The 21,120-nt window shown below is 48.2% G+C and overlaps 3 protein-coding genes across 5 annotated transcripts; 2 read left to right on the top strand and 1 right to left on the bottom strand.

The window, feature by feature from the left end:
• Window positions 1–915: 915 nt before the first annotated feature.
• On the bottom strand, window positions 916–3,462 carry gins1 (GINS complex subunit 1 (Psf1 homolog)). Its single transcript, XM_085428251.1, has 7 exons — window positions 3,215–3,462; window positions 2,600–2,664; window positions 1,809–1,907; window positions 1,638–1,728; window positions 1,318–1,434; window positions 1,165–1,239; window positions 916–1,074 (listed from the first exon to the last, which is right to left on the bottom strand). The coding sequence occupies exons 1-7, from the start codon at window positions 3,287–3,289 to the stop codon at window positions 1,006–1,008; spliced, it is 591 nt and encodes a 196-aa protein (XP_085284377.1). The 5' UTR covers window positions 3,290–3,462; the 3' UTR covers window positions 916–1,005.
• abhd12 (abhydrolase domain containing 12, lysophospholipase) lies at window positions 3,422–12,931 on the top strand. 3 transcript variants are annotated; one of them, XM_085428250.1, is made up of 14 exons: window positions 3,422–3,542; window positions 4,486–4,660; window positions 7,994–8,115; window positions 8,740–8,845; window positions 9,277–9,396; window positions 9,495–9,525; window positions 9,830–9,875; window positions 9,961–10,093; window positions 10,531–10,568; window positions 10,811–10,890; window positions 10,966–11,048; window positions 11,757–11,835; window positions 12,413–12,540; window positions 12,615–12,931. In XM_085428250.1, the coding sequence occupies exons 2-14, from the start codon at window positions 4,488–4,490 to the stop codon at window positions 12,649–12,651; spliced, it is 1,176 nt and encodes a 391-aa protein (XP_085284376.1). In that variant the 5' UTR covers window positions 3,422–3,542; window positions 4,486–4,487; the 3' UTR covers window positions 12,652–12,931. The 3 variants fall into 3 exon arrangements, with proteins under 3 accessions (XP_085284376.1, XP_085284375.1, XP_085284374.1); XM_085428249.1 differs by lacking the exon at window positions 3,422–3,542 and adding an exon at window positions 3,581–3,724; XM_085428248.1 differs by lacking the exon at window positions 3,422–3,542 and having other exon boundaries at window positions 4,206–4,660.
• A 3,133-nt stretch (window positions 12,932–16,064) lies between these two features.
• On the top strand, window positions 16,065–19,212 carry LOC146655001 (barrier-to-autointegration factor-like protein). Its single transcript, XM_085428252.1, has 3 exons — window positions 16,065–17,091; window positions 18,193–18,323; window positions 18,874–19,212. The coding sequence occupies exons 2-3, from the start codon at window positions 18,198–18,200 to the stop codon at window positions 19,018–19,020; spliced, it is 273 nt and encodes a 90-aa protein (XP_085284378.1). The 5' UTR covers window positions 16,065–17,091; window positions 18,193–18,197; the 3' UTR covers window positions 19,021–19,212.
• Window positions 19,213–21,120: the final 1,908 nt, after the last annotated feature.

Raw genomic sequence — 21,120 nt, forward strand, 5'->3', positions numbered from 1 at the left:
AGCAAATCGCTGGTTTTCATTGTTAGTCTCAAACGATCAACATTGAAAGTCTGCGGTGTCAAACATGCAGCTCGGGGGCCAGAACCGGCCGCCTGAGCGCCTTGAGGCGACTTTTGTTGTGATTTGGCGCTATATGCTACATAAATAAAATTGAATTGCTCAGGTCCGGTGTGAGCTGTGAGGAGCGAGTGGGAGAAAGCCACGAGGACGCGACGGTCACGGCTTTAAAGCTTCAGAGCTCTGCTCTTTTATCTTTATGTCATCTTACCTTTATCTTTTTAACCAGACGTCCCGGCGACGCAGAGCTTCTGCAGCCAATAACCGCAGCGATAAACTCGATCAGCTGAACCTGAACATCAACATTTTATTTGATTTCAAAGTATGATTACAGGTTTACAGGTAACGCTTCACACCTGTGCTGACGTACACTCACTGGCCAATGTCATGATGATGTCATATCCACATGGACCAGAGTCTGAGGAAAACTTTCACCTTGTTGAATCTGAGATGCTCTGGAGGTCCATGATGGCATATGCCTGTCTAATCCGGTCTTTAAGTGATGGCGTATGAACTCTGGGTCCAAACTACTGTTTATTAAGGCTGTTGTGTTTTTAACATGTTTTAATGTTTTGTATCTTGTTCTGTTTAATCAGTGATCACTGTCGGCCTCTGTTTTTAAACCCTTCTAATGTAACTACAGCCCATGCAGCAGTATATTAATGACTAACCTCGTATTGTGGATGGATTATCTCAGTTGTTCTCCTGACTGAAGTCTGGTCCGTTTACAGCATCCTGCCATGCGACTGCATTTGTCTCTAACCATCAGTAACCCTCATGTTAACTTTTATACAGTGGAAAGAAGTTAGTGTTCATCCTCCAGCTTCACTGTGAGCTTTTAAATAAAGTAGGCGGAGCTTGAAAAAAACAATTTATTATCCCATCAGAAGAAGAGCCCAGAATAAAGGTGAGTGCAGATGTTTTCCAGCTGCTGAAACATCTGCATCGTCAGGACACCACATGCTCCAGGACGCCCTGACGAATCAGCTGCTCACATTTCCACCGCGGCAGGAAGTGCTGAGGACAGAGGAGACGTTACCATGACAACTTGAAACATTTCACATGTTTTTAAACAGTAGAAGAAGAAGAGTGGCATCCCGTCCTCACCTGGCTGTTCTTCTTCAGCAGGATCACAGTGCCGTCATCAATCTCAAACTCGCCGTGGTCCTTGAGACACCTCACCTGAAAAACAAAGACAGATGTCGGCGTCAGTGCTACGAGGTCATGCTGCAGCTAAAGGTCAAAGGTCAAATGTCTCACCTCGATGTAGAGGCTCTTTGGAGGCTTCATGTCCTGCGTGATGTCCAGACCCTCATTGCCCCCCAGAGAGCGCATGAAGGAGGCCAGAGACTTCTTATACTGACTGAACCACTGCAGCTAAAACACACACCTGTCAGCTGATTTGCCACACACACACACACAAGAGCTACAGTACGCTCTGCTGCCTCTTTCACAATAAAAGCCCCCCCTGAAGTGAATTATTCAGGCTTTTAAAGTGAAAGTTTACAATAGCCAATAAAAAGAGCAACAGAGCATCAGCATCACCTGAGAGAAAACACAGGAAGTGATGTCACACTCACCTCCTCTGCACACATGTGGAAGCGAACATTGGCGGGCAGCACGCTGCCGTACTCCCAGCGCAGCGCTCTGATCCTCAGCAGCCGGTCGTACCTGCGACAAAGATCAGCAAAGGTCATTGAGGAGAAAGGTGAGGCAGAGAGAGGTGGTCACATGACTGCAGGTGTGGTTACAGGTAGGCAGTGACGCAGCGCTGGTTCCTCAGCAGGCAGCAGTGGCGCAGTTTGATGGAGGGAATCAGCTTGGCACGACCTTCGCTCTTCGCCTCGTTCCTGAAACACACGAACATCAGCTGATCAGTGATGCCGTCAGTCGCACCTGTCTGTGCGACACTCAGGTGCCAGAGAGGATGCTGGATGGGGTCCCGCTGAGCAGTTTGGGGTGGGCGGGGCCTTCATGACACTCTGAACCAGCACTCAGGTGGTGTTCCTCCTTTTTAGAAGGAGGTCTGGAGGATGTGCTCCAGCTTCAGGAGAATCACACTCCTCAGCCTCCCTGAGCCTGGTTCTGCTGGAGGTTTCTTCCTGTTAAAAGGGAGTTTTTTCTCTCCACTGTTGCCAAAGTGTCTGATCGAAGGCTGACTCGGTTTCTCGGTGTTACTGTAGGGTCTTTACATTTACCTGAGGCAACTGTTGTTGGAAATTTGTTGCTGTATAAATACAATTTTATTTAATTCATGAGATAAAATTTTCATTGCATTTAGTATTATTTATTACTTTTATTGTAACATTAACTGTAGGTGGTTTTGGACCCAGTATCATTATTTTAAACTGAAACTGAGGCCCAAAGCTTCACATGGCTTCCTGTTTATTTGATACGGATTTCATGGGTTTTAAAACCTGCTATGAGAGGGAGGAGCGGGGTCACGGGAAGTGTAATCTGGTCATGGTCAGGTTAACAGAAACCTGGATCCAAACCCTCAGACCCTGGGAAACCTGCACAGATCAGCCTGCTGTGGACTCACACGTCACTCTGGTTCTGCTCGTAAAGCGCCTCCATCTCCTGCAGCACCTGTCGCAGTCCATCCTCCTGAAACGCAGAAACCAAACCAGTTGTGAGTGAGGCTCAGTGACCTGATGGAGCAGCACCTGGTGGAGGCACAGACCTCCACAAAGCACTACTGACTTGTTATTACTCTACACACGAGTTTGACACCACTTTGATAATTCAGCATATGCAGGAAATGATTCACCACGAAGAGCCCAACATAACTAGATATTAACTGTGTGCTGCTGGCTGCACATCGATGTCGTTAAAACAGCCGACATGTAATGCAGTGCTTGTTATGTGTAAACATGTTTAGATGAGATCTCTAAGACGCGCGTAATTCTGTCCAACACTTTTCAGAGTCCGTTTTCTTAAATTTCCCTCATTGGTCTGTTGGTCAGTATTTGAATCATCCGACCTGAGCCGAAGTTTAGTCCTGTGTCTGCACTGGCTGACGATGTGTTTGCGATGCCTCACAGACCGATTATTCTGCTCTGGGCAGCAGGTAAATGTTAAAATATCCGGTTTGTGAATGGAGTCCGCTGCCTCTGAAAACCGGGTGAAGCCCTGGGTTTTCGCCGGGATCACTCACGTTAAACGCGGGCAGCTGTCCGTCGCTCATGCGGTGCAGCTCTCTGATCAGCTCGATGGCTTTTTCGCAGAACATCGTGGCACCTCAAAAACGAGCAGAATCCCGGCGAATCTCTCCGTTGGGCCGCGACACGCTCCTACTTCACCGGGCGGCTCACGTTCGCGGTAAAAACAATGTTTTGATCACGTGACCGTTCCAGGCGCAGCTCCGGAAGCCGCGTTGGGTCAAACCTCCGACTCCGCGACACGAAGCGGGCAGCTGCGATTCCTAAAAGCTCGGGAAGAGTCGGAGATGCGGTGAAGCGGCTTCATTTGAGCCCAACTCAGAGGTGAGAGTGAGCCGTGCTAGTGCTGGTGTCGCCGTGGGCGGGAAAGCCGTCATTTACCGTCAGATCTCAGTTCTATCCCGTAGCGTGACTTCCGGTAAGCGCAGCGGCTAAAAATAAAGCCGTCATCCCGACAGGAGCCTCTGACAACCGGGAACAGGACGAGCCGGACTCACTGGCTCTGTGTGAGTTCATAAAGCCGCCTTTAACGCACTTTCCGCCGCTTCTTCCTGGGTTAGCGTCACTGTTAATACTGCGTTCACGTTCCACCGGAAAAACGAGCTCTCTGCAGCAAAATCCCTCAAAAATAAGTCAAAACTTCTGGGGTGATCGTGGGTTTCATCCACGCTTCCAATCAAATACACATCACTCCAGCTGCTTATCAGGGAATTACTTGATCTTTGTGGTGGCTTCTCTTTGTGGGACTTATTTGATCCTCAGTGTCCTGATGTCGAGTCATAAATGTTTTAGTTTGTGATTTTTGGGTGTGTGGTGTGTATTGGAATGAAATACAATGAATAAATCACGATAGAAGCTACTTAAATATTCCAACACAGAGACAGAGATCACAGCTTCTCACGCTTCACTTTGGTCACGTCCTTCTGGGCGTTTCTTGACTTTCCGAGCTGCCCCTGAGAGCCCCGTGCGCTTCCTTTTTTCTTCATTCTTTCTTTAATCCTCATAAACCGGTTTTGTTTTGATTGTCGTTGCTCCGACGCTCCCCGGAGGCCGTGGACGCGTCACTGTACGCCCACGTGGTTGTGTTACCTGCGCTGCGGTTGGCTGCGGCAGATCTGCTTCAGATCAGCTGCTCTCTGCGGATCTCGGCGCAGGCACAGTGGGGACTCGGCTCCGTGCTCACCGGCTCTCAGCGCTCCGTCACCCGCACAGCAGCCGACGACGGGGGTATCCTCCGGTTAACATCCGCTTTCAATCACGTTTCCAGGCATGCGTAAGCGGACCAACTCGCAGACAGCGGAGCATGACAGCGGGACCACCGGTACACTGCTGGACAGCGACACGGACCTGAAGCAGCGCACCGGCAGAGAAGCGGCAGGGCCCGCAGCAGGCGGCCGGCAGGGCCCGGGAGCGGACCGGAGCATGGCCAAACCGTTCCGGAGGTGAGAGGCGGGACAGGTGCTTGTGATGCTGAAGCATCGCGTTATTTAGATGAAAATCAGTGTGATGTGAAGTGAATTCAGTTTCATAGAAAAAATATTTGTTTTTGCTGCTTTTCTACTCAAGTTTATTCATTTAAGAATAATCAGTGCTGAACAAGAGAGACAGTCAACAGCGATAAAGGTACAAGTACATAATGATAAGTCTGTGAAGGTTCTCAGTCATCCAGGTCATCGTAGTCAAAGGAGCTTGCAAAACAGAGGCGGGGTTTACGACACCAACTCTCTGCCATCTATAATCCAGTTTTGAGATCCCTTCCCAGACGCCTTAACGCCCACTCACATCCTGGGCCATCTGACCTCAGGACATCACATGATAAGGTGGGGCCAGGTTTCACAATGAACACACCCGAAACTCTGGCTGATTGGGACCCACACCCAGTTTCCCACCTTGGCTCAGGCGATTAGAGGATCATCAGGGGGTCCTTTTGTCCCTCTGTGGGGGGAAACTCCCACTAGGTTTATATCTGGGACTCTCCACCATTTGACCTTAGAACTGAAGAAGCTTCTCGGATGAGAGGTGAAACGTCTTCAAGCAACTTAAAGAAGTCCAGACGCTTTTCTTTGCAAGCTCCTTTGACTACATAATGATAAGCAGCTCACATGTAAATAGAAATAAGAAGAAACAAGAGTGAAATGGAAAGTTAAAAATTACACCTCGAATAAGAACATTTTATAGAAAATGCTTAAAAACTGAGTTGAATAAACAGCTTATTAAAAAACGTCACAGAGGAGACCAAAAGTGTCCCGTCTGGGTGATCAGAGCGGGGTTGTCAGCTATTTCCTCAGTGTGCTGGAATTTTGACCCTCGTGCTAGATCTGATTGTGGGGCGGCATTTCTGGTCCGACTGGTTTCACCGAGGCCGGCGAGCTGGTCAGACTGGAAGCTGCAGGTCGGACTGAATAAAGCAGCGCCTCGTTCAAAGCTCTGAAGCTGCTCTTTGTTTACTGCAGCAGGAAACTTTACATCGAGATGCCAAAGATATTTACCTGCCACAGCTGACACACTCACGCTGTCGCAACATCATCATCATCACGTTTAGTTTAACCGAGTCATCTGTGGTTACAGCCACAGGAAGTCAGCAGTTACAGCAGCTTCACTGAGAGACAAACAAACATGAAGCTGCTGTGATTCTGACGTTCTCTCCATCAGGATGACGCTGACACTTTCTGTGAGAGCTTCGTCATCAGGTCGGCCTTCATCCCGACTTTATTGTTGAGTGTTCGGTCACGGCTCAGAGCTTCGTAGGACCGCCTCCAGCAGCACATCACAGCTGGGGCTGAAGAAGGCTCTCAGGCTCCGCCTTCACAGCCGCCCTTTAATGAAGGAATTTAAAGAAAATACTCCAAAAAAACAAAGCGACTCTTTTCTGATCTTTAATACACGAAGAATGTCAGAGCCCGTTTAACCCCAGCTCGGCCTGTCAGGTCCACTCTTCTTCTTTGGTTTAATCCTGATTAGATCTCTGCAGCTCGCACGCCAGCAGGAGGTCACCTGAAGCACAGGTCAGGCCCAGTGCATCCTGGGACGTTGACGCTGTCGTTTTGGGCTGTTTGGTCACATTGAAACCTTTGAACAAACAACGTGAGCTCAGACCTTCGTCATCAGCATTTTATTGACTTTACAGGGCAGGAAAATGCGACACGTTTAAATATTTGGACGATAACTGATGTTAAAACGTTTTTGTCATCATTTGTTCTGTAAAATGATTTTCAGCTGTTTTAAGGTCAAGAGTTTTAAAACAAACATTAAAAACACGTTGAACTGTTTTCTGATTGGTTTGCTTACGCAGACACACTCTATCTCCACGGTGACCGTCACACACCTGTACACACACCGCCGCGGCGGCTCGTTAAAGCGATGGAGCGCCGACGGCCTCGTGGTCAGTGCTTAGTCACGTTGAAAGCGAGCGCTGCCGCCGCGTCTGACTGACCTCACGCACAGGCGAGCGCTAAAATGGCACCTGTCACGTGATGACGTCAAACAAGAAGAGGAAGTGACACGGGATCCGCCGTCTGAGCTCAGACGCCGACAGGAAGTGACCTTGCTGCTGCTGACGTGTGTTAAAGCTGTGTGTCACGGGTTTGAGTCCATGTGTCATCACTTCCTGCAGAATCAGCTTGTGAAAGAAGAAGTTCTCCTCCTGACGCCGAGTCAGCGTCTCGACCTCAAACACAGGTGACCTTTGACCTCTGACACACTTTTAAGGGAGTCACTGTGAAACACGTAGCAGCGTTTTATTATATCGAGTCAGCAGCACTGCAGGCGTTACAGTGGGAGTCCAGCTCGCCACGAACACGAGGATCCAGCTGTGGTGAGGAGGAGGTCCAGGTTAAAGAGGCGGGGCTTTAGAAGCTGTTTGTAGATAAAAACATTGATTTCCTGCTTATGTTCATCATTACAGCCACGATCAGACAGGAAGCTGTGTGTGCGTGCACGTGTGTGCGTGCACGTGTGTGTGCGTGCACGTGTAAACAAGCTGCTCTCAGGACAGCTGAAGGTCTGCAGACTCTCACTCATCAATGAATAATTCAGGTCTGCAGCTGCAGCGTCCTGTTACAGCAGCAATACCAATACAGCTGATCAGCTTACACACACACACACACACACACACACACACACACACACACACACACACACACACACACACACACACACACACACACACACACACACACACACACACACACACACACACAGGGCTCAGATGTCACCTTCACATGTTGTCCTCATTCGGGTCCTGGGAGAAAGCAGCTGCTTCCAAACTTGAATAAACTTTATTTAAACGGTGGACGCGAGCATGCGTCGCTCACACATGTTGTGTGCGTTATTTTCAGAGTTGTGTTTCTTGCAGTTTCCAGGGTTTATTCATGTCTCGTGTCTTTGGCAGCTCGATCGTTGTCAGATGCAGATTAATGAATAAAAATGTAATAAAAGTCAGTCCTGTGTCGGGTCGACGGGCGGACGCCGACATAAACGCCACAGAAACTTTCTATTAATTACTGTGTTGTTAAAATGACCGGTCACATGATAATACAGTGAAACGTATATTTAATGTCAGCTGAGGAGTAAAAGTCACAATAAAAATCAATGTACAGAAAGTTCAAACCAAACAATCAGGTTTGTTTCTGTCACGTGTCCGACGATCTGCACGCCTGTCACACGTGTCACGCTGAACTTGTCACGTGTGGGTCATTCAGGATGTTGTGCTGTTTTTGTGTGTCCCAGTGAGTAGGCGGGGTTTAAATAAAGTTATTTTGAATGTCTGTGCTCAGGTTGGGTCTGGTGGGGAAGCTGAAGAGGGTGGTGTTGTGGCTGCTGCTCATCTACGTCTCCATTCCCTTCATCATCAAGCTGTGTCCGTCCATCCAGGCCAAACTCGTCTTCCTCAACTTCGGTGAGTCAGCGTGTCCCGAATCGGCCAATCGGAGCGTCTGTGTGAGCAGGCGCTCCTTTATTTATTAAAACCTTTCGTTAACACGCAGTAAAAGAAACCTCGATGAATCGTTTCAGACCCCGGCCGCCTGCCCCTCCCAGGTCCTGCTCTGGTCGAGGTCTCTTCCTGTTAAAGGGAGTTCTTCCTCCCCACTGTCACGAGAGCTCCTGGGCTTCTTTTACCTGAGTGAATGACTAGTCTCGGTTAAAGAGCGTTCGTCGTCCAATCAGACGGCATCAAACAGTCCGTCTGACTCAGTGAAGTTTAGAAAACAAAGTGTTGGTCCGGTGATTGTCAGAGACATCAGTCTGTCCACGTCACCTGCACAGGTGCACTGCAGAAGACAAAGTGCCACGCCCACATTTCTCCTTAAAAGGAAGGATGTGAAGGTGCAGCTCGGTTTCCTCGCGGTGATGGGGGGCTAAAACTAGCAGCGAGGCTCAGGTGGAACCCACACAGCAGAGGGAGGGGCTAATTACCGTTAACTTGTAATGATGGCAGGAAGCATTGTGACTGGCGAGGAACCCTGTGTGTCAGTGAGCAGTCATGTGATCAGCATGTGACCTTTGACCTCCTCCCCCTCAGTGAGGATGCCGTACTTCATCGACCTGAAGCGACCTCTGGACCAGGGATTGAACCACACACACAACTTCTACCTGGAACCTGAGAGCGGGCTGAAGATCGGAGTCTGGTAACACAGACACACACACAGACACACACACAGACACACACACACACACACAGACTCACACAGACACACACACACACACACACACACACACTCACACACACAGACACACACACACAGACACACAGACACACAGACACACACACACACACACACACACACACCCTCACACACACACACACCCTCACACACACAGACACACAGACACACACACACACACACACACACACACAGACTCACACACACAGACACACACACACACACAGACTCAGAGTTCACCCTGAAGTTACCTGGATAAGAGGAAATCCTGTGGGCGGTGCAGACGTGACCATGAGCCAAGGGTGGAGCTGGAGGAGTGAGGAGGAAACGAGCTTCCTGCTCCCGAGACCCAGCGTGCTTGTTTGTTTACATGTTTGTTTGTTTGTTTGTTTCAGGCACACGGTTCCTGCTCAGATGTGGAGAGAAGCTCAGGGGAAGAAAGGCGACTGGTACGAGTCCAAGTTTAGCTCCTCCCACCCCGTTATCCTCTATCTCCACGGAAACGCAGGGACCAGGTGAACCCCCGTCCTGGCCCTACCAGCAGGCACACACGCACACCTTTGTCATTGATTTAAATGTAGAGTTTGACCTTTGACCTCGTGTCTCTCTACAGAGGAGGAGACCACAGAGTGCAGCTGTACAAGGTGAGCACTCGTCTGCTGTTTGGAAACTTCCAGAAACCACAGAACTCTCATCGGGAACTCCTCGACCTCTGACCCTGATCTGACCCAGACCCTTTAAAGGGTCTGGGTCAGATCAGGGTCACATTTTCTGAGACACACGCATGTTTGGGGGCGTGGTTTAATCAGCTGAGAGTTTGTGGACTTCCTGTTTGTCACTGTTTTCTTTTGGCGTCTGTGAAACGCTCTCCAGCTTTTGATCTCTTTGATCTTATTGGCTGTGGACGGAGGGATGCTGTACTGACTGTGTCTGCCTGTTTTCCTTCAGGTCCTCAGCTCGTTAGGCTACCACGTGGTCACGTTTGATTACAGAGGTGAGAAACAAGCCGAGTACAGCAGGCGGACAAACACAGCTGGCACACCTGTGTGACCTGTGTGTGTGTGTGTGTGCACGTGCAGGTTGGGGCGATTCAGAAGGCTCGCCATCAGAGAGCGGGATGACATCAGACGCTCTCTTTATTTATGATTGGCTGAAGCGGCGGACAGACAAAACGCTGCCTCTTTACATCTGGGGACACTCTCTGGGAACAGGGTAACAACACACCTGTGTACCTGTTTCCTTTGCACGCACACCACTTACTGACCGCCCCTTTAAAGGTGACTCACTAATAGGGTGGCAGTGCTATAAGACCCGCCCACATGAGAACAGGAAAGGAGAAAACGGTCACGGCTCAGCGTGTGTCTAATGCAGTGGGTGTGGGTGGATGTTGGACAGGTGGTGTCTTAGTGAGGCTTTGAATCATTCCTGCCACACCTTTCCAGCTTTAGTCACGACTTCCGAAAGCCTTCTCAACATTCAGGCATCGAAACTGGAAATTAGCTCTAAAGTTTTATAGTGGGGGGGGGGTCACTGCTGCCCCTGCAGGACGCTAGAGGAACTGCAAGTTTCAGTCCCAGAGGTCGATCAGCAGCAACGAGGCTGAAGCAGATCCAAGGATTCCGATTTAATCCGAGTTTCTTTTCTTTCAGAGTGGCAACCAATGTGGTCAGACGGCTGTGTGACAGAGGTACACACACACACACACACACACACACACACACACACTTCTCTCCTTAGTGTGTGTGAAATGAGGGCTGGCTCAAGACTTTTGCACAGCACTGTGTGGATTAAAAATAGCAAAACAGCAGATTGAGAACGACATTAACTAAAACTCCCAGGAGTTTATTTCTGGGTTTAATTGGAGCGTCTCAGCAGCCGAGGATTGTGGGAAACGTAGCGTCAGGTACTAATGATGACATCGTTTCACAGGAAGTCCTCCTGACGCGCTCATCTTAGAGTCTCCTTTCACCAACATCAGAGAGGAGGCCAAGAGTCACCCCTTCTCCATGGTAACACACACAGACACACACACAGACGCACACAGCTCCTGCAGGTGTGTCTCACAGTGCGTGTGTGTGTTTCAGGTGTACCGTTACCTGCCCGGCTTTGATTGGTTCTTCCTGGACGCCATCACTGCCAACAACATCCGCTTCACCAGCGATGAGAAGTATGTACCTCATCAAAGCTCCTCCCACGTGAAACGTGTTTTCGAGCGGCGCCCGGCTGCTCGTCAGCAGCTCGCTACGTCGTTTTTAAAAAGCATGCGGCTGTTTGACCTGAATCAGCGTGCAGAGCGCCTCCGAGCGTTTACTTGTTCTCGGGGTTCGGAGTAAATTCCTGAGTGGGTGGAACAGGAAACGTTTTTACCGTCTTTGGATAATTTTGGAGTTGATGTTAAATTGTCCGAGGAACATTTCGAGTTTCTCGTGAAGTTTAAACCGAATCGTTGATTTTTCACTTTTATGACCCGAGCAGGTCTGACGGATGGAGCTTGATTGTTTTTAGACGCTGATCCTGGATCTGCTCGTGCAGCGTCAGAGAACAGGCTTTCATTACAGCTGCTGACCTTCGACCCTGCAGACTAATCTGGAAATATTAGCTCGTTATGTGTGTGTGAATATCTGGTGATTCACACACACATAACCCAAACAGCAGCACCTAGTGGCTGTTAGAAGAACTGCAGCCCCTGAATGCAGCAGAGGCGTTTAGGATAGAATAGAATAGCCTTTATTGTCATTGTACAGAGTACAACGAAATTGGAGTGCCACTCCCTTGGTGCAAGTTTCAATAATAAATATAAATGTAAAATATAAAAAGTACAATAAAATAATTGCAAGTACAAGTTTAATGTCCCTGAATGTTTGTGTGTCTGCAGCATGAACCACATCTCCTGTCCCGTGCTCATCCTCCACGCCGAGGACGACAGCGTGGTTCCTTTCCACCTCGGTAAGAAGGTAAGAAAGTGTGACCGAAACATCTCCACCAATCTAAAGAAATCCGTCAAGAACAAGTCTTATTCTTTAAGACAGCGGCCCCCAACCCCCACGGCACGGACCGGGCCGCGAGAGTTGAGGCTCGGGTGTGAAGTTTCTGGTTTTCAGGGTTTTTATCGTTAACTCGGTAGAACTGAAGCTAAAACGAAAACATTGGACAGATTTCTGCTGTATTGTCACGTTAATAGAAACCGGAACGTTTCATGTTTTTAAAGAACGTTCTGATGTGGACGGATCTGCTCCGGCAGCATTTATGCAACGCCAAATCACAACAGGGCGCTTTTCATAGAGCCGACGATCACACAGAGAGGAGCCAACAACCAGATGACCCTGTGAGCAGGCGCATAGGCGAGGGTGGGAGCAGGAAGAGCCAGGCTCAGGGAGGGTGGCGTCGAAGACGGGAGAGAGAGGCACGAGTTTCTGTGTGACCGATCTGTAGAGCCGCGCTGTGACGGTGTAGACCGGACGCAGCACGCCATTTTTCCTGCAGTAGAAGAAGAAACTGAGACTAACCCGCCTCCTCGCCCTCTCCCTGCAGCTCTACTCGCTGGCGTCGCAGTCGAAGAGCCTGAGCGGTCACAAGGTTCAGTTCGTGCCCTTCCCCGCCGCGCTCGCCTACAAGCACAAGTTCATCTACAGGAGCCCGGAGCTGCCAAACATCCTCAGGTAGGATCAGCTCGCGGTGATGTCACGGTGAGCCGCGAAACCGCGCTCACGCTGCTCTTTGTCTTCTCTTTCAGTGATTTCCTGGGCACAGCTCATCCCGTCGCACAGTGAGGACAGACAGGAAGTACTCGGATTACTCTCTGCACTCCACGACAGCCGCACCGCCGTGGCTCGTTTTGTCCTCGCATGACCTCGACACATCATTCCTCCTTCTGTTAGCATTCCTCCCACAGCCGCGCTCGCGTCACAGCACGCAGGGTCGCCACGGCAACCGATGCTTTTAAAGAGTGGTGACGTGGAGTTTTTAATATTTTTGTGTGATTGTGTCGAGTTTATCACTGGAACTTGTCTGAAGGCCTGTTACAACTTGAATTAAATATTATTTGTTTTATTTGTCTTCATTTATCAGTTCTGCTGTTTGTTTCAAAAACATCTGAAAATGTTGATGTCAGCATTTCTTACAATGACTGAAATAAAGAGATTTTTATTTTTCAATGTAAAGATGCAAAAATATCCAAAATTAAAGTAAATGTTAAATCATCAGATGAAAGAAAAAATGTTAACAAGGCAATTTTGACGACGAAAATCTCGTTTAAAAACAAACAAGCAGAAAACGAGTCGAGGACGAAGCTTTCTGTGTACAAAACATCAGGTTCATGTTTCTGTGGTGAAGGAAATAAAAACAGCAGCAGAAACAGATTCTGACGCGAAACCATTACCCACGAGACACCTGGGCGCTCACGCCGGGCCTCGAACAAGCAACTCAAAACCAAAATAACAACAACAATAATATTAATGAGCTCTGAGCTGATGATGATGCTCAGCTTCATCGAACACGATGATTTTTTTAAACTAAAAGAAGATAAAAAAATAAAGATTTAGTTTTACAAGCTGCTTGGTTCCCTGAACGCACCGCCACAGACACGCGCTCGTTAGCTTATTTATGCTGTAATGTGATTGGATAGTGAGTAAACAGCGCTCTCTCGCTGTTTGACTCAAAGGCACGATTCTGCACAAATATATCCACCTGGACGTACAGGCAAAATGCAAATGCTATTTAAGGTCTCCTCACAACAATGATAAGAAAAATAAACTGGGCCAATATGGCATGTTTGTTAATACAGAGACACACATGTTACTGTGATCTCTGGTCTCCCACTCAGAGACACAGGTCTCCCAGTGTCCAGCATTCAGACCTGAGGACTCATGTGAGAGAAAATCTGCTCACACAGATATTAGAGCCAAACACTGTCAATAAGGCCTCTGCAATGTTCTGAAGACAGTTAAACGTGTCAGGTAGTGACGTCCAGCAGGTGAACATGCAGCTCCATGAACACGCACAGCTGTGGAGTCCAGCTGTGTCCATAGTTCTGCAAACTTTGACCCCACAGAGTCGAGCTTTTCAGTTCAATCAGCTGCATTTCGATTAACTGGCATTAACTCAGCCAGTTAATGCGAGACAAACCAGCTGCTCATTAAAGCTTCTGGTTTGATCAGTCTCGAGTATACGGATGTATCCGTGTATTTCCGTGGTGCTGATGCTGAGCCGACAGCTGCTGAAGCATTTGAAGTGTCTGAATGTGGAAATTTCAACATCGCTTGAAAAAAAACTGCCAGCTAACAACGTCCCTCTGACCAGTAGACGAAGTTATTTTTAGCCAATTACAAGTTGAATCTGGTACTTGGGGTTGTTAGCTAAGATACCGTCATTAAGAAGCGGCACAACTAATGTCTCTGCGAGCTGATTTGCGATGTGCACCGCTGGCCCGGCCATTTATTTTTTAATGCACCTGCTCAGATTAACTCACTGCGTGTCGTGTCCAGGGCTGGACTGGGACAAAAAAATGTCATTTTGACTGGAGACCGGCCCCCCAGGTATTAAAGCCATAAAGCCTTTGAATGAAAACAAATGCTGTTGTGACAGTCCCATATGGAAAAGAAATAGTAAAAACTTATATGATTTACTCATGAAAGTGGCCACTTTCTCATTACTTTCATATATTGTTTTAGTATCCAAAACATACAAGTTTCATTATATAATTTTTCAAAGGATCTTATATCTGTTTTTACTCTTGTATGCTTTTCATACAAGTTTCACACAAGACAGATACAAACTTTATAAGATTTATATACATCTTTTCCATATGTACACTGTCTTGTTGGTATATTTGCTAGACCCGCCCCTGCACAGTTACCAGCTGTCAGCTGCTTAGAAAAGGATCCTGGTGTTATTTGTCTCTCAGAAACAGTTCATAACTTCAACTCATCCATGTGACCTAAAAGGTAAACCTGTTTCTCCATCACAGCTCTGATGATTCAGTAAGGACATCTCCTGGTTTCATCTTCATGTTTCCCTCTCACCACATATCCAAACCATCATGACCAGCAGCTTTACAGCTGTGGCTCCAGCAAACATCAGCTGATACTAGAAATTAATATTAAATACATTCTAACAACAGCTGATCAAGCTTAAACGTGCTGCTGTTGTTTAGCGCGGCATCTGCAGGTTTCCTCTTTCGGCGCAAAGTGATAAACAAACAAGAGAGACGATCAGCTGATCATTGATCAGTTTCATGATTGAAGTAGAAACAGGAGAGGGAGGGGGGAGAATGAGAGGAGAAGAGGCAGCTGTGCAGCAAAGACACAGAGTAACTCCAGCTTTGTGTCTTTTTTTCATTCTAGCTGAAGTTCGGGACAAACTGCGTCTCTTCTCAGCTCAATACGAAACGTGTAATATTTTCTCTGAATGAGGGACCATTCCATTTTTTTAAGGAGCCGTTGGCAACTCTACTAACTAAACGTATGAATAAAATAAAGTTCACTATCAGTAACATCATAGCAACCGAACAGCTGTATAAAAACTCCATCAAGCTGGCTAGAACGCAGTATGAGTTATTGCAACTGACAGTAAAAAGTCAGCATAACAAAAATAAACTCCACCTAAACTTAGTTTATATCTGACCCAGACAGACTGCAGGTCATAACTTCTTACCTGAAGTTCAGTTCACCTGACACTCGGACTGGTGGCTGCCTCGGGTCTCTCCTCCTCCTGCCTCCCCTTCCCTCATCCACCTGCTGGCCTCTGTGGAAGCTCCGCCATAGCCACCACCAAACTGAGTTATTTCTACACATCGACCTGCATCTGGCCAATCCACCACCTCTCATTGTTCATGCCGTTACAAAAAAAGTAAAAAAATAAGTCAAATAAGCCCGATGGCCAGTCCAGCTATGTTAACCTGCAACCAAATCTGCAGCTCCATACAGCAATGTTACGACTTAGATTAAATCTTATAACTCATAACTCTTATGTTAGCTCCCCTCTGTAGCATACTGTCTGAAATATTCCACGGCTGCAATAATTCTTTAAGTGTTATTTTTTCCTTGGTATTCTAATTTCACCAAAGTTTACTAAACTCAACAAACTTAATATTACTTACCGGGACATTTATTCTGTCCTCATTTTCTTTCACCGAAAAATTGTTTCCTGTAGTGCCGTCTTTCGTGCTTGGCTCTCCTACCTTTGCTAACCTGATGCACATAGCGCAGAAGCCGATGCTGCATTCACTTACACTCGGATATCTGAGCTTCACCGTGAAAACATAATCGGACATTTGATACTTGATTGAATTTTATTGTTTTGCCTTTGGGGTGGCACCTGGGGTGGCCAGTCTGGTTGGGGGGGGGGGGTGGCCTGTGTCCTCCCAGGCCACCCCGCTGGACACGCCACTGGGGCCAGGGCGAAGTCGTAGTCCCGGGGCGTGGCCACGTTCCGGTCCTTCACCAGCGTGAAGTGCAAAGTCTTCTTGATCTCTGCGACGTCCGCGAGCCCCGCACGCTGATCTGCTTCCGCCTCTCATGGTCGGTCAGCGGCACCGCCATGTTTCCGCTAAAGTACCCGGGTCACGGAGCGAGGGGAGCGAATGACCCGCAGACAGTGGGAACGCCTGTAAGAACAGCCAGAAGAGTAGCTACGGCCCCGCCCACCACACCAACACGTGGAGATCGTAGGGCGGGGCTTTATGAGTAGGGGGCGGGGCAATCAGCGGTACATTGAAAAAAAGAGTCCGCAGCGCTTTTACTTTCATGCACCTGGCTCCGTGTGTGACTGGATCAGCGGCAGCCGTCACGGCTCTGACGTGTCTGAGCAGGACTGCAAGCTCGTGACGTCACACACGTGTTTGAGGCTCAGGAGACACCTGGACCTGTGTGCTGGGCTCACCGTGAGTGGGAGGATTCTCACGACGTGTTTAGTTTGAAATCACAGAATCTGCGCTCCAAAAAACAAAAGATGTTTGGGGATCTCATTTTCACCGAGGAGTGACTCCTCTTCAACTCACGCCATCTTTGAGTCTCTGCGTCATGACGTCACACCACGAGCGTCAGGGAACTCAGCGTGCATCCGGGTTTCCACAATAAAACGCTTCCTGTTCGAGCCGCCGCTGTGCTCAGGTGAGCGCCTCGTGCTCACAGGTACGCGGTGTGTCTCCTTAGTGTCCAGCGCGTGAGACCGGCCCAGGTCCACATCAGCGGGATCGAGTCCTCCTGTGACAGGTAGAGCTTCCACCTGCAGCTGGTTCCACTGGTTTTAATGGGAGTCCAGCAGCAGACACACGCGGAGGCACACAAACACACGCGCACAGTTCAAAAAATTAAACTGGGTCTGAAGCCACAAGGAGCGCTGACCCCGCCCCCTGCAGCCCTCAGCTTCCTGCACGGTTGAAAACTCAGCAAGGAAAATCGCTATTGGCTGTCCTAAAAGTCGCTAAATGACGTCATCGCCTAATTTGCATAATTGGTCATGCTAATGTAATTGTAACGTTGTCGGAGAGAGAAATAACATCGTGGAAGAGACAAAGTGAGTAAAAAACGTCCTAAATGCAGTTAGTTTGTTTAGAACTACAAATTAAATTTCTTTTAGCAATTATTGTTTTTTGTAATGCCACAATTCCAACCCCGCAAAAGTGACCCGAAGTAGGCACTCTGGTGGAGTTACAGTGTGTGTGTGTTTATAAGTAGTTTTAAACCTTGTGATCCACAAAACAGCATAACAGTAAAAGAAGAACTGACTGCGTTACAGTCAGTGCGGAGCAGCGGCTTCGCTCATGCGCGGTTCATTTGCAGTTTGGGCACACAGGTGTGAGCGTCTCCTGCCCTGATAGCAGCTGGGGGAGGACTTTCCTCCCCCCGTGAGCGCTTTGGCGCGGGTGAGGTGCCCACGGCAGCACCGCTGCTTGTTGAGAGTAAGAGCGATACGTGCTTTCAAGTCTCCAAAAACACCAGAAAAAGTCTCCAGATTTGTTGCTTGTCCCTTTTTAGAAAATAAAGTCGCTAAGGGGTCTGAAAAGTCACTAAATATAGGGACAAAGTCGCTAAGTTGGCAACACTGGCTTCCTGCTGAGAGGAGAAGGCCACTGAGGTCAAAGGTCTCCTGCAGATCAGCCACACTCTTCTGCAGGTGATCCTCCAGCTTGTGAAGGTTTCCAAACTTTAACTTTCCCACAAAAACGTTTTTAGAGTTCATTTTGACACCAATGATCCGAACTCGCTCCAGACGAGTAGGAGAGGGTTTAGTGTGTGTGTGTGTGTGTGTGTGTGTGTGTGTGTGTGTGTGTGTGTGTGTGTGTGTGTGTGTGTGTGTGTGTGTTCCTGCAGTCAGGATGTCGACCACGTCTCAGAAGCACCGGGACTTTGTTGGAGAGCCGATGGCGGACAAACCTGTGACGGCTCTGTCAGGCATCGGAGAGACTCTGGGGAAGAAGCTGGAGGAGAATGGCTTCGACAAGGTACACACACACACACACAGCACACGGCAGCTTCACTGCTGTGTGCTGTGTAGTCAGATTGTAGTTCTGTTGGAGCATTTTAACGACCTCACATGACCAATAATGGCTGCTGTGAGGTACTAACAGAGCGTCCAAGAAGGCGGAGCTCCAGGTTTGGTACACGGTGAAATTCAAGGATTTTGATTGGATGTTACTGAGCACTGATCAGCAGGTATCAGAGTCTGTGTGATGCTCCTGTGGGTTCTAGCATTAGCTGCTAACTGAGAGCACAAACATGGTCCACAGGTTCAGTTCAGGTGAAGCTAGCAGACAGCTAGCAGCTACAACTGCCTGTGTCACCCTCCACCTTTTAGGCAGACAGGCCACGCCCCTGATGGTGCAAACTGAAAGCCTGAATAGAATCCAAATAGCTGACTTATAAAGACCCTCTGTGCAGTTATCACAGGGGAAATTATCCACAGAGACTGTAACTGGACTGACTCACGTGTGTGTGTGTGTGTGTGTGTGTGTGTGTGTGTGTGTGTGTGTGTGTGTGTGTGTGTGTTTTCAGGCATATGTGGTTCTCGGTCAGTTCCTGCTCTTGAGGAAAGACACGGAGATGTTCACCGATTGGCTCAAAGACTCCATCGGCGCCAACTCTCGCCAGGCCAGCTCCTGCGCTCAGTGCCTGAAGGAGTGGTGTGACGCCTTCCTCTGAGGTGCCGCCTCTTCACAAAAACCACACCTGCGTTTGCTCACTTCCTGTTTCGGAGGCTTCTGATGGCTCTGCTGTTGTTAGGTGTTTGAGGTGGACGTCCTGCAGGAGCGCTGTGATGTCACAGCGCTCTGCCAGGTGTCTGTTTACCTGTTTCACTGAAGAACGTTTACATGAATAAAAGCTTTGTCTCCACGGCTTGCTGTCTTCTTTCTGAGTCCACCATAAAAACATCGAAGCCTCCGTATGACAGGGTACAGCGCCACCTGCTGCTGGATTTGTAGATGTGTTTGTGTTCATGCACGAGTACATGTGTGACATCATCCTGTGACATCATGCACGTACAGTGACACAGATCAGCCTGAGAGACGCTCGAGGACGCTGACCTGCTGGTGCTTTCCCCGCCGCCTCCTTAAGTCCACCCCTGTTAGAAATGGCTTCAGAAGAGGGCGGTTCCTTTTTAACACCGGACAGGTACGTTTGAGGAGCGTTTTGCTCTTAGTCCATGAACTCATCATTTAAGAACTTTGTCTAATATTAAAAGTTGTTTGAGGATGTAAGAAAACGGATGCTGTGAACTACAGAGTCCAGCGTTTGTGTGTCGGGCTGTGAACATGCTGTGAGGCTTGAACACGGAGGACTCGGCTTCATCATCATTACTGTTCTCAGAGCTCTGACGCGATGAGCCGCACACAGCCTCTTTAAGCTCCTCCCACAGAAGGGAGGCTGCTGTTCAGGACCAAGTTCTTAAATTCATCCTCGTGTTCTTGTCGCTTCCTATCTTTGGGTGAGAGCGCGGATATCTGACAGCAGGTGAGCGTCAGGTTTGTTTGCACCTGAACATTCATTTGGAAGCATGGTTAAATATTGTTGATGCTCGTTTTTAGTTCAGTACATGGAATAAATCACTGGTTTGGAGAGGATGATGATTCGGTGCTTATCCAAGGCTGTGTGACACATTTTATCATCTGATCCTGTAACTGCAGCACAGCTTCCACATGTTCTTGAAAAGCTGTGAACACACTGCTTTTAAAGTGTCCACAGTCTGTTTCTTCTTATTTCTGGATTATTTATGGTTGAGAAAACAAAACCATGTTTTCAGTGTTTTTTTTTTTTTTTTTTTACAGTCCCAGGTGTTTGTAAGTTAAAGACCCTACAATACTGTCCCACCGAGGGGCAGCCATCTGCTGTGTAAATCTGGCAGTGAGGCCAAAGACGAGGTTCAAAATCCATTTTTGGATACTGGATCCAAGCATAAACGTCCAGGTTCCCGTTCTCAGACCTGGGCTGTTCCTCCAGCTCCAACAGCGAGCTGAACCCGGCAGGCTGTCTCCCTCAGGGAGGCGCTGTGAAGTCCTGACTCCATCTCTAAGGCGGAGCCCAGCCACGCTTCAGGGACCATAGCTGAGGGTGGAGCTCGCCCAGTCACTCCCCTCACTCGTGAATTGATTAAATAATCAAGAGAGCTCCGTGACGTCTGCATGAACAGGACCCATAATAATAACTGTGGTAACGTCAGGGACCGAGCAGAAAGGACACAGCTGCTTCAAAAAAAGGGATTTTATTGACCCCAAAATATGAAAATCTATTCAACACAGCCAAAAAACTTCAACAGGCAGACCAATAAAAGAGTTCAACTCAATAAACTAAACTCAAGATTAACAAAACCTTCTGTTTGCTGCTCAGGATGCCGATGATCACTCAGAAGCACCTTCGTCAGCGACCCGTGTTAGAGAAACTAGAGATGAATTATATAACGTTAAATTAGTGTTAAACAAATGACTAAGTTTACTTCAGCCATATTCCATATAAATCAGGTATCATACAAAAATAAAAATAGTCATGACAATAAAAGACTTTCAGGACTTATACTACACCAACATCTGTTATACTTTGGCACTAAGGGAACACTTGTCCCGATCAGATCAGTGAGCTGGGATCTTTTATTCTGAACATGAACTACTGTTACAGCAACAGACATGGACACAACTCAATGTCCACTATGTGAAGGAGCCGAACACATGCCTGCTCCTCTCGCTGACTGAGATAAACTGCTGCCATGTTTGTTTTCCATCTATACTGTCCAGTCTCTGCTGGACGTGG

This window comes from Rhamphochromis longiceps, linkage group LG13, assembly GCF_057381845.1.
Source record: "Rhamphochromis longiceps isolate RC_006_pf linkage group LG13, R_longiceps_female_GT1.1, whole genome shotgun sequence".
NCBI lineage: Eukaryota > Metazoa > Chordata > Actinopteri > Cichliformes > Cichlidae > Rhamphochromis > Rhamphochromis longiceps.

Excerpts from the sequence above, each read along its gene's own strand:
- gins1 (XM_085428251.1), bottom strand. The coding sequence starts at position 3,289 with ATGTTCTGCGAAAAAGCCATCGAGCTGATCAGAGAGCTGCACCGCATG. Across the intron at positions 1,435-1,637 it reads TCCACATGTGTGCAGAGGAG|CTGCAGTGGTTCAGTCAGTA; the intron begins GTGAGTGTGACA and ends TGTGTGTTTTAG. Across the intron at positions 1,075-1,164 it reads TGCTGAAGAAGAACAGCCAG|CACTTCCTGCCGCGGTGGAA; the intron begins GTGAGGACGGGA and ends CTCTGTCCTCAG.
- abhd12 (XM_085428250.1), top strand. The coding sequence starts at position 4,488 with ATGCGTAAGCGGACCAACTCGCAGACAGCGGAGCATGACAGCGGGACC. Across the intron at positions 8,846-9,276 it reads GGGCTGAAGATCGGAGTCTG|GCACACGGTTCCTGCTCAGA; the intron begins GTAACACAGACA and ends TGTTTGTTTCAG. Across the intron at positions 9,876-9,960 it reads GGTCACGTTTGATTACAGAG|GTTGGGGCGATTCAGAAGGC; the intron begins GTGAGAAACAAG and ends GTGCACGTGCAG.
- LOC146655001 (XM_085428252.1), top strand. The coding sequence starts at position 18,198 with ATGTCGACCACGTCTCAGAAGCACCGGGACTTTGTTGGAGAGCCGATG. Across the intron at positions 18,324-18,873 it reads AGGAGAATGGCTTCGACAAG|GCATATGTGGTTCTCGGTCA; the intron begins GTACACACACAC and ends GTGTGTTTTCAG.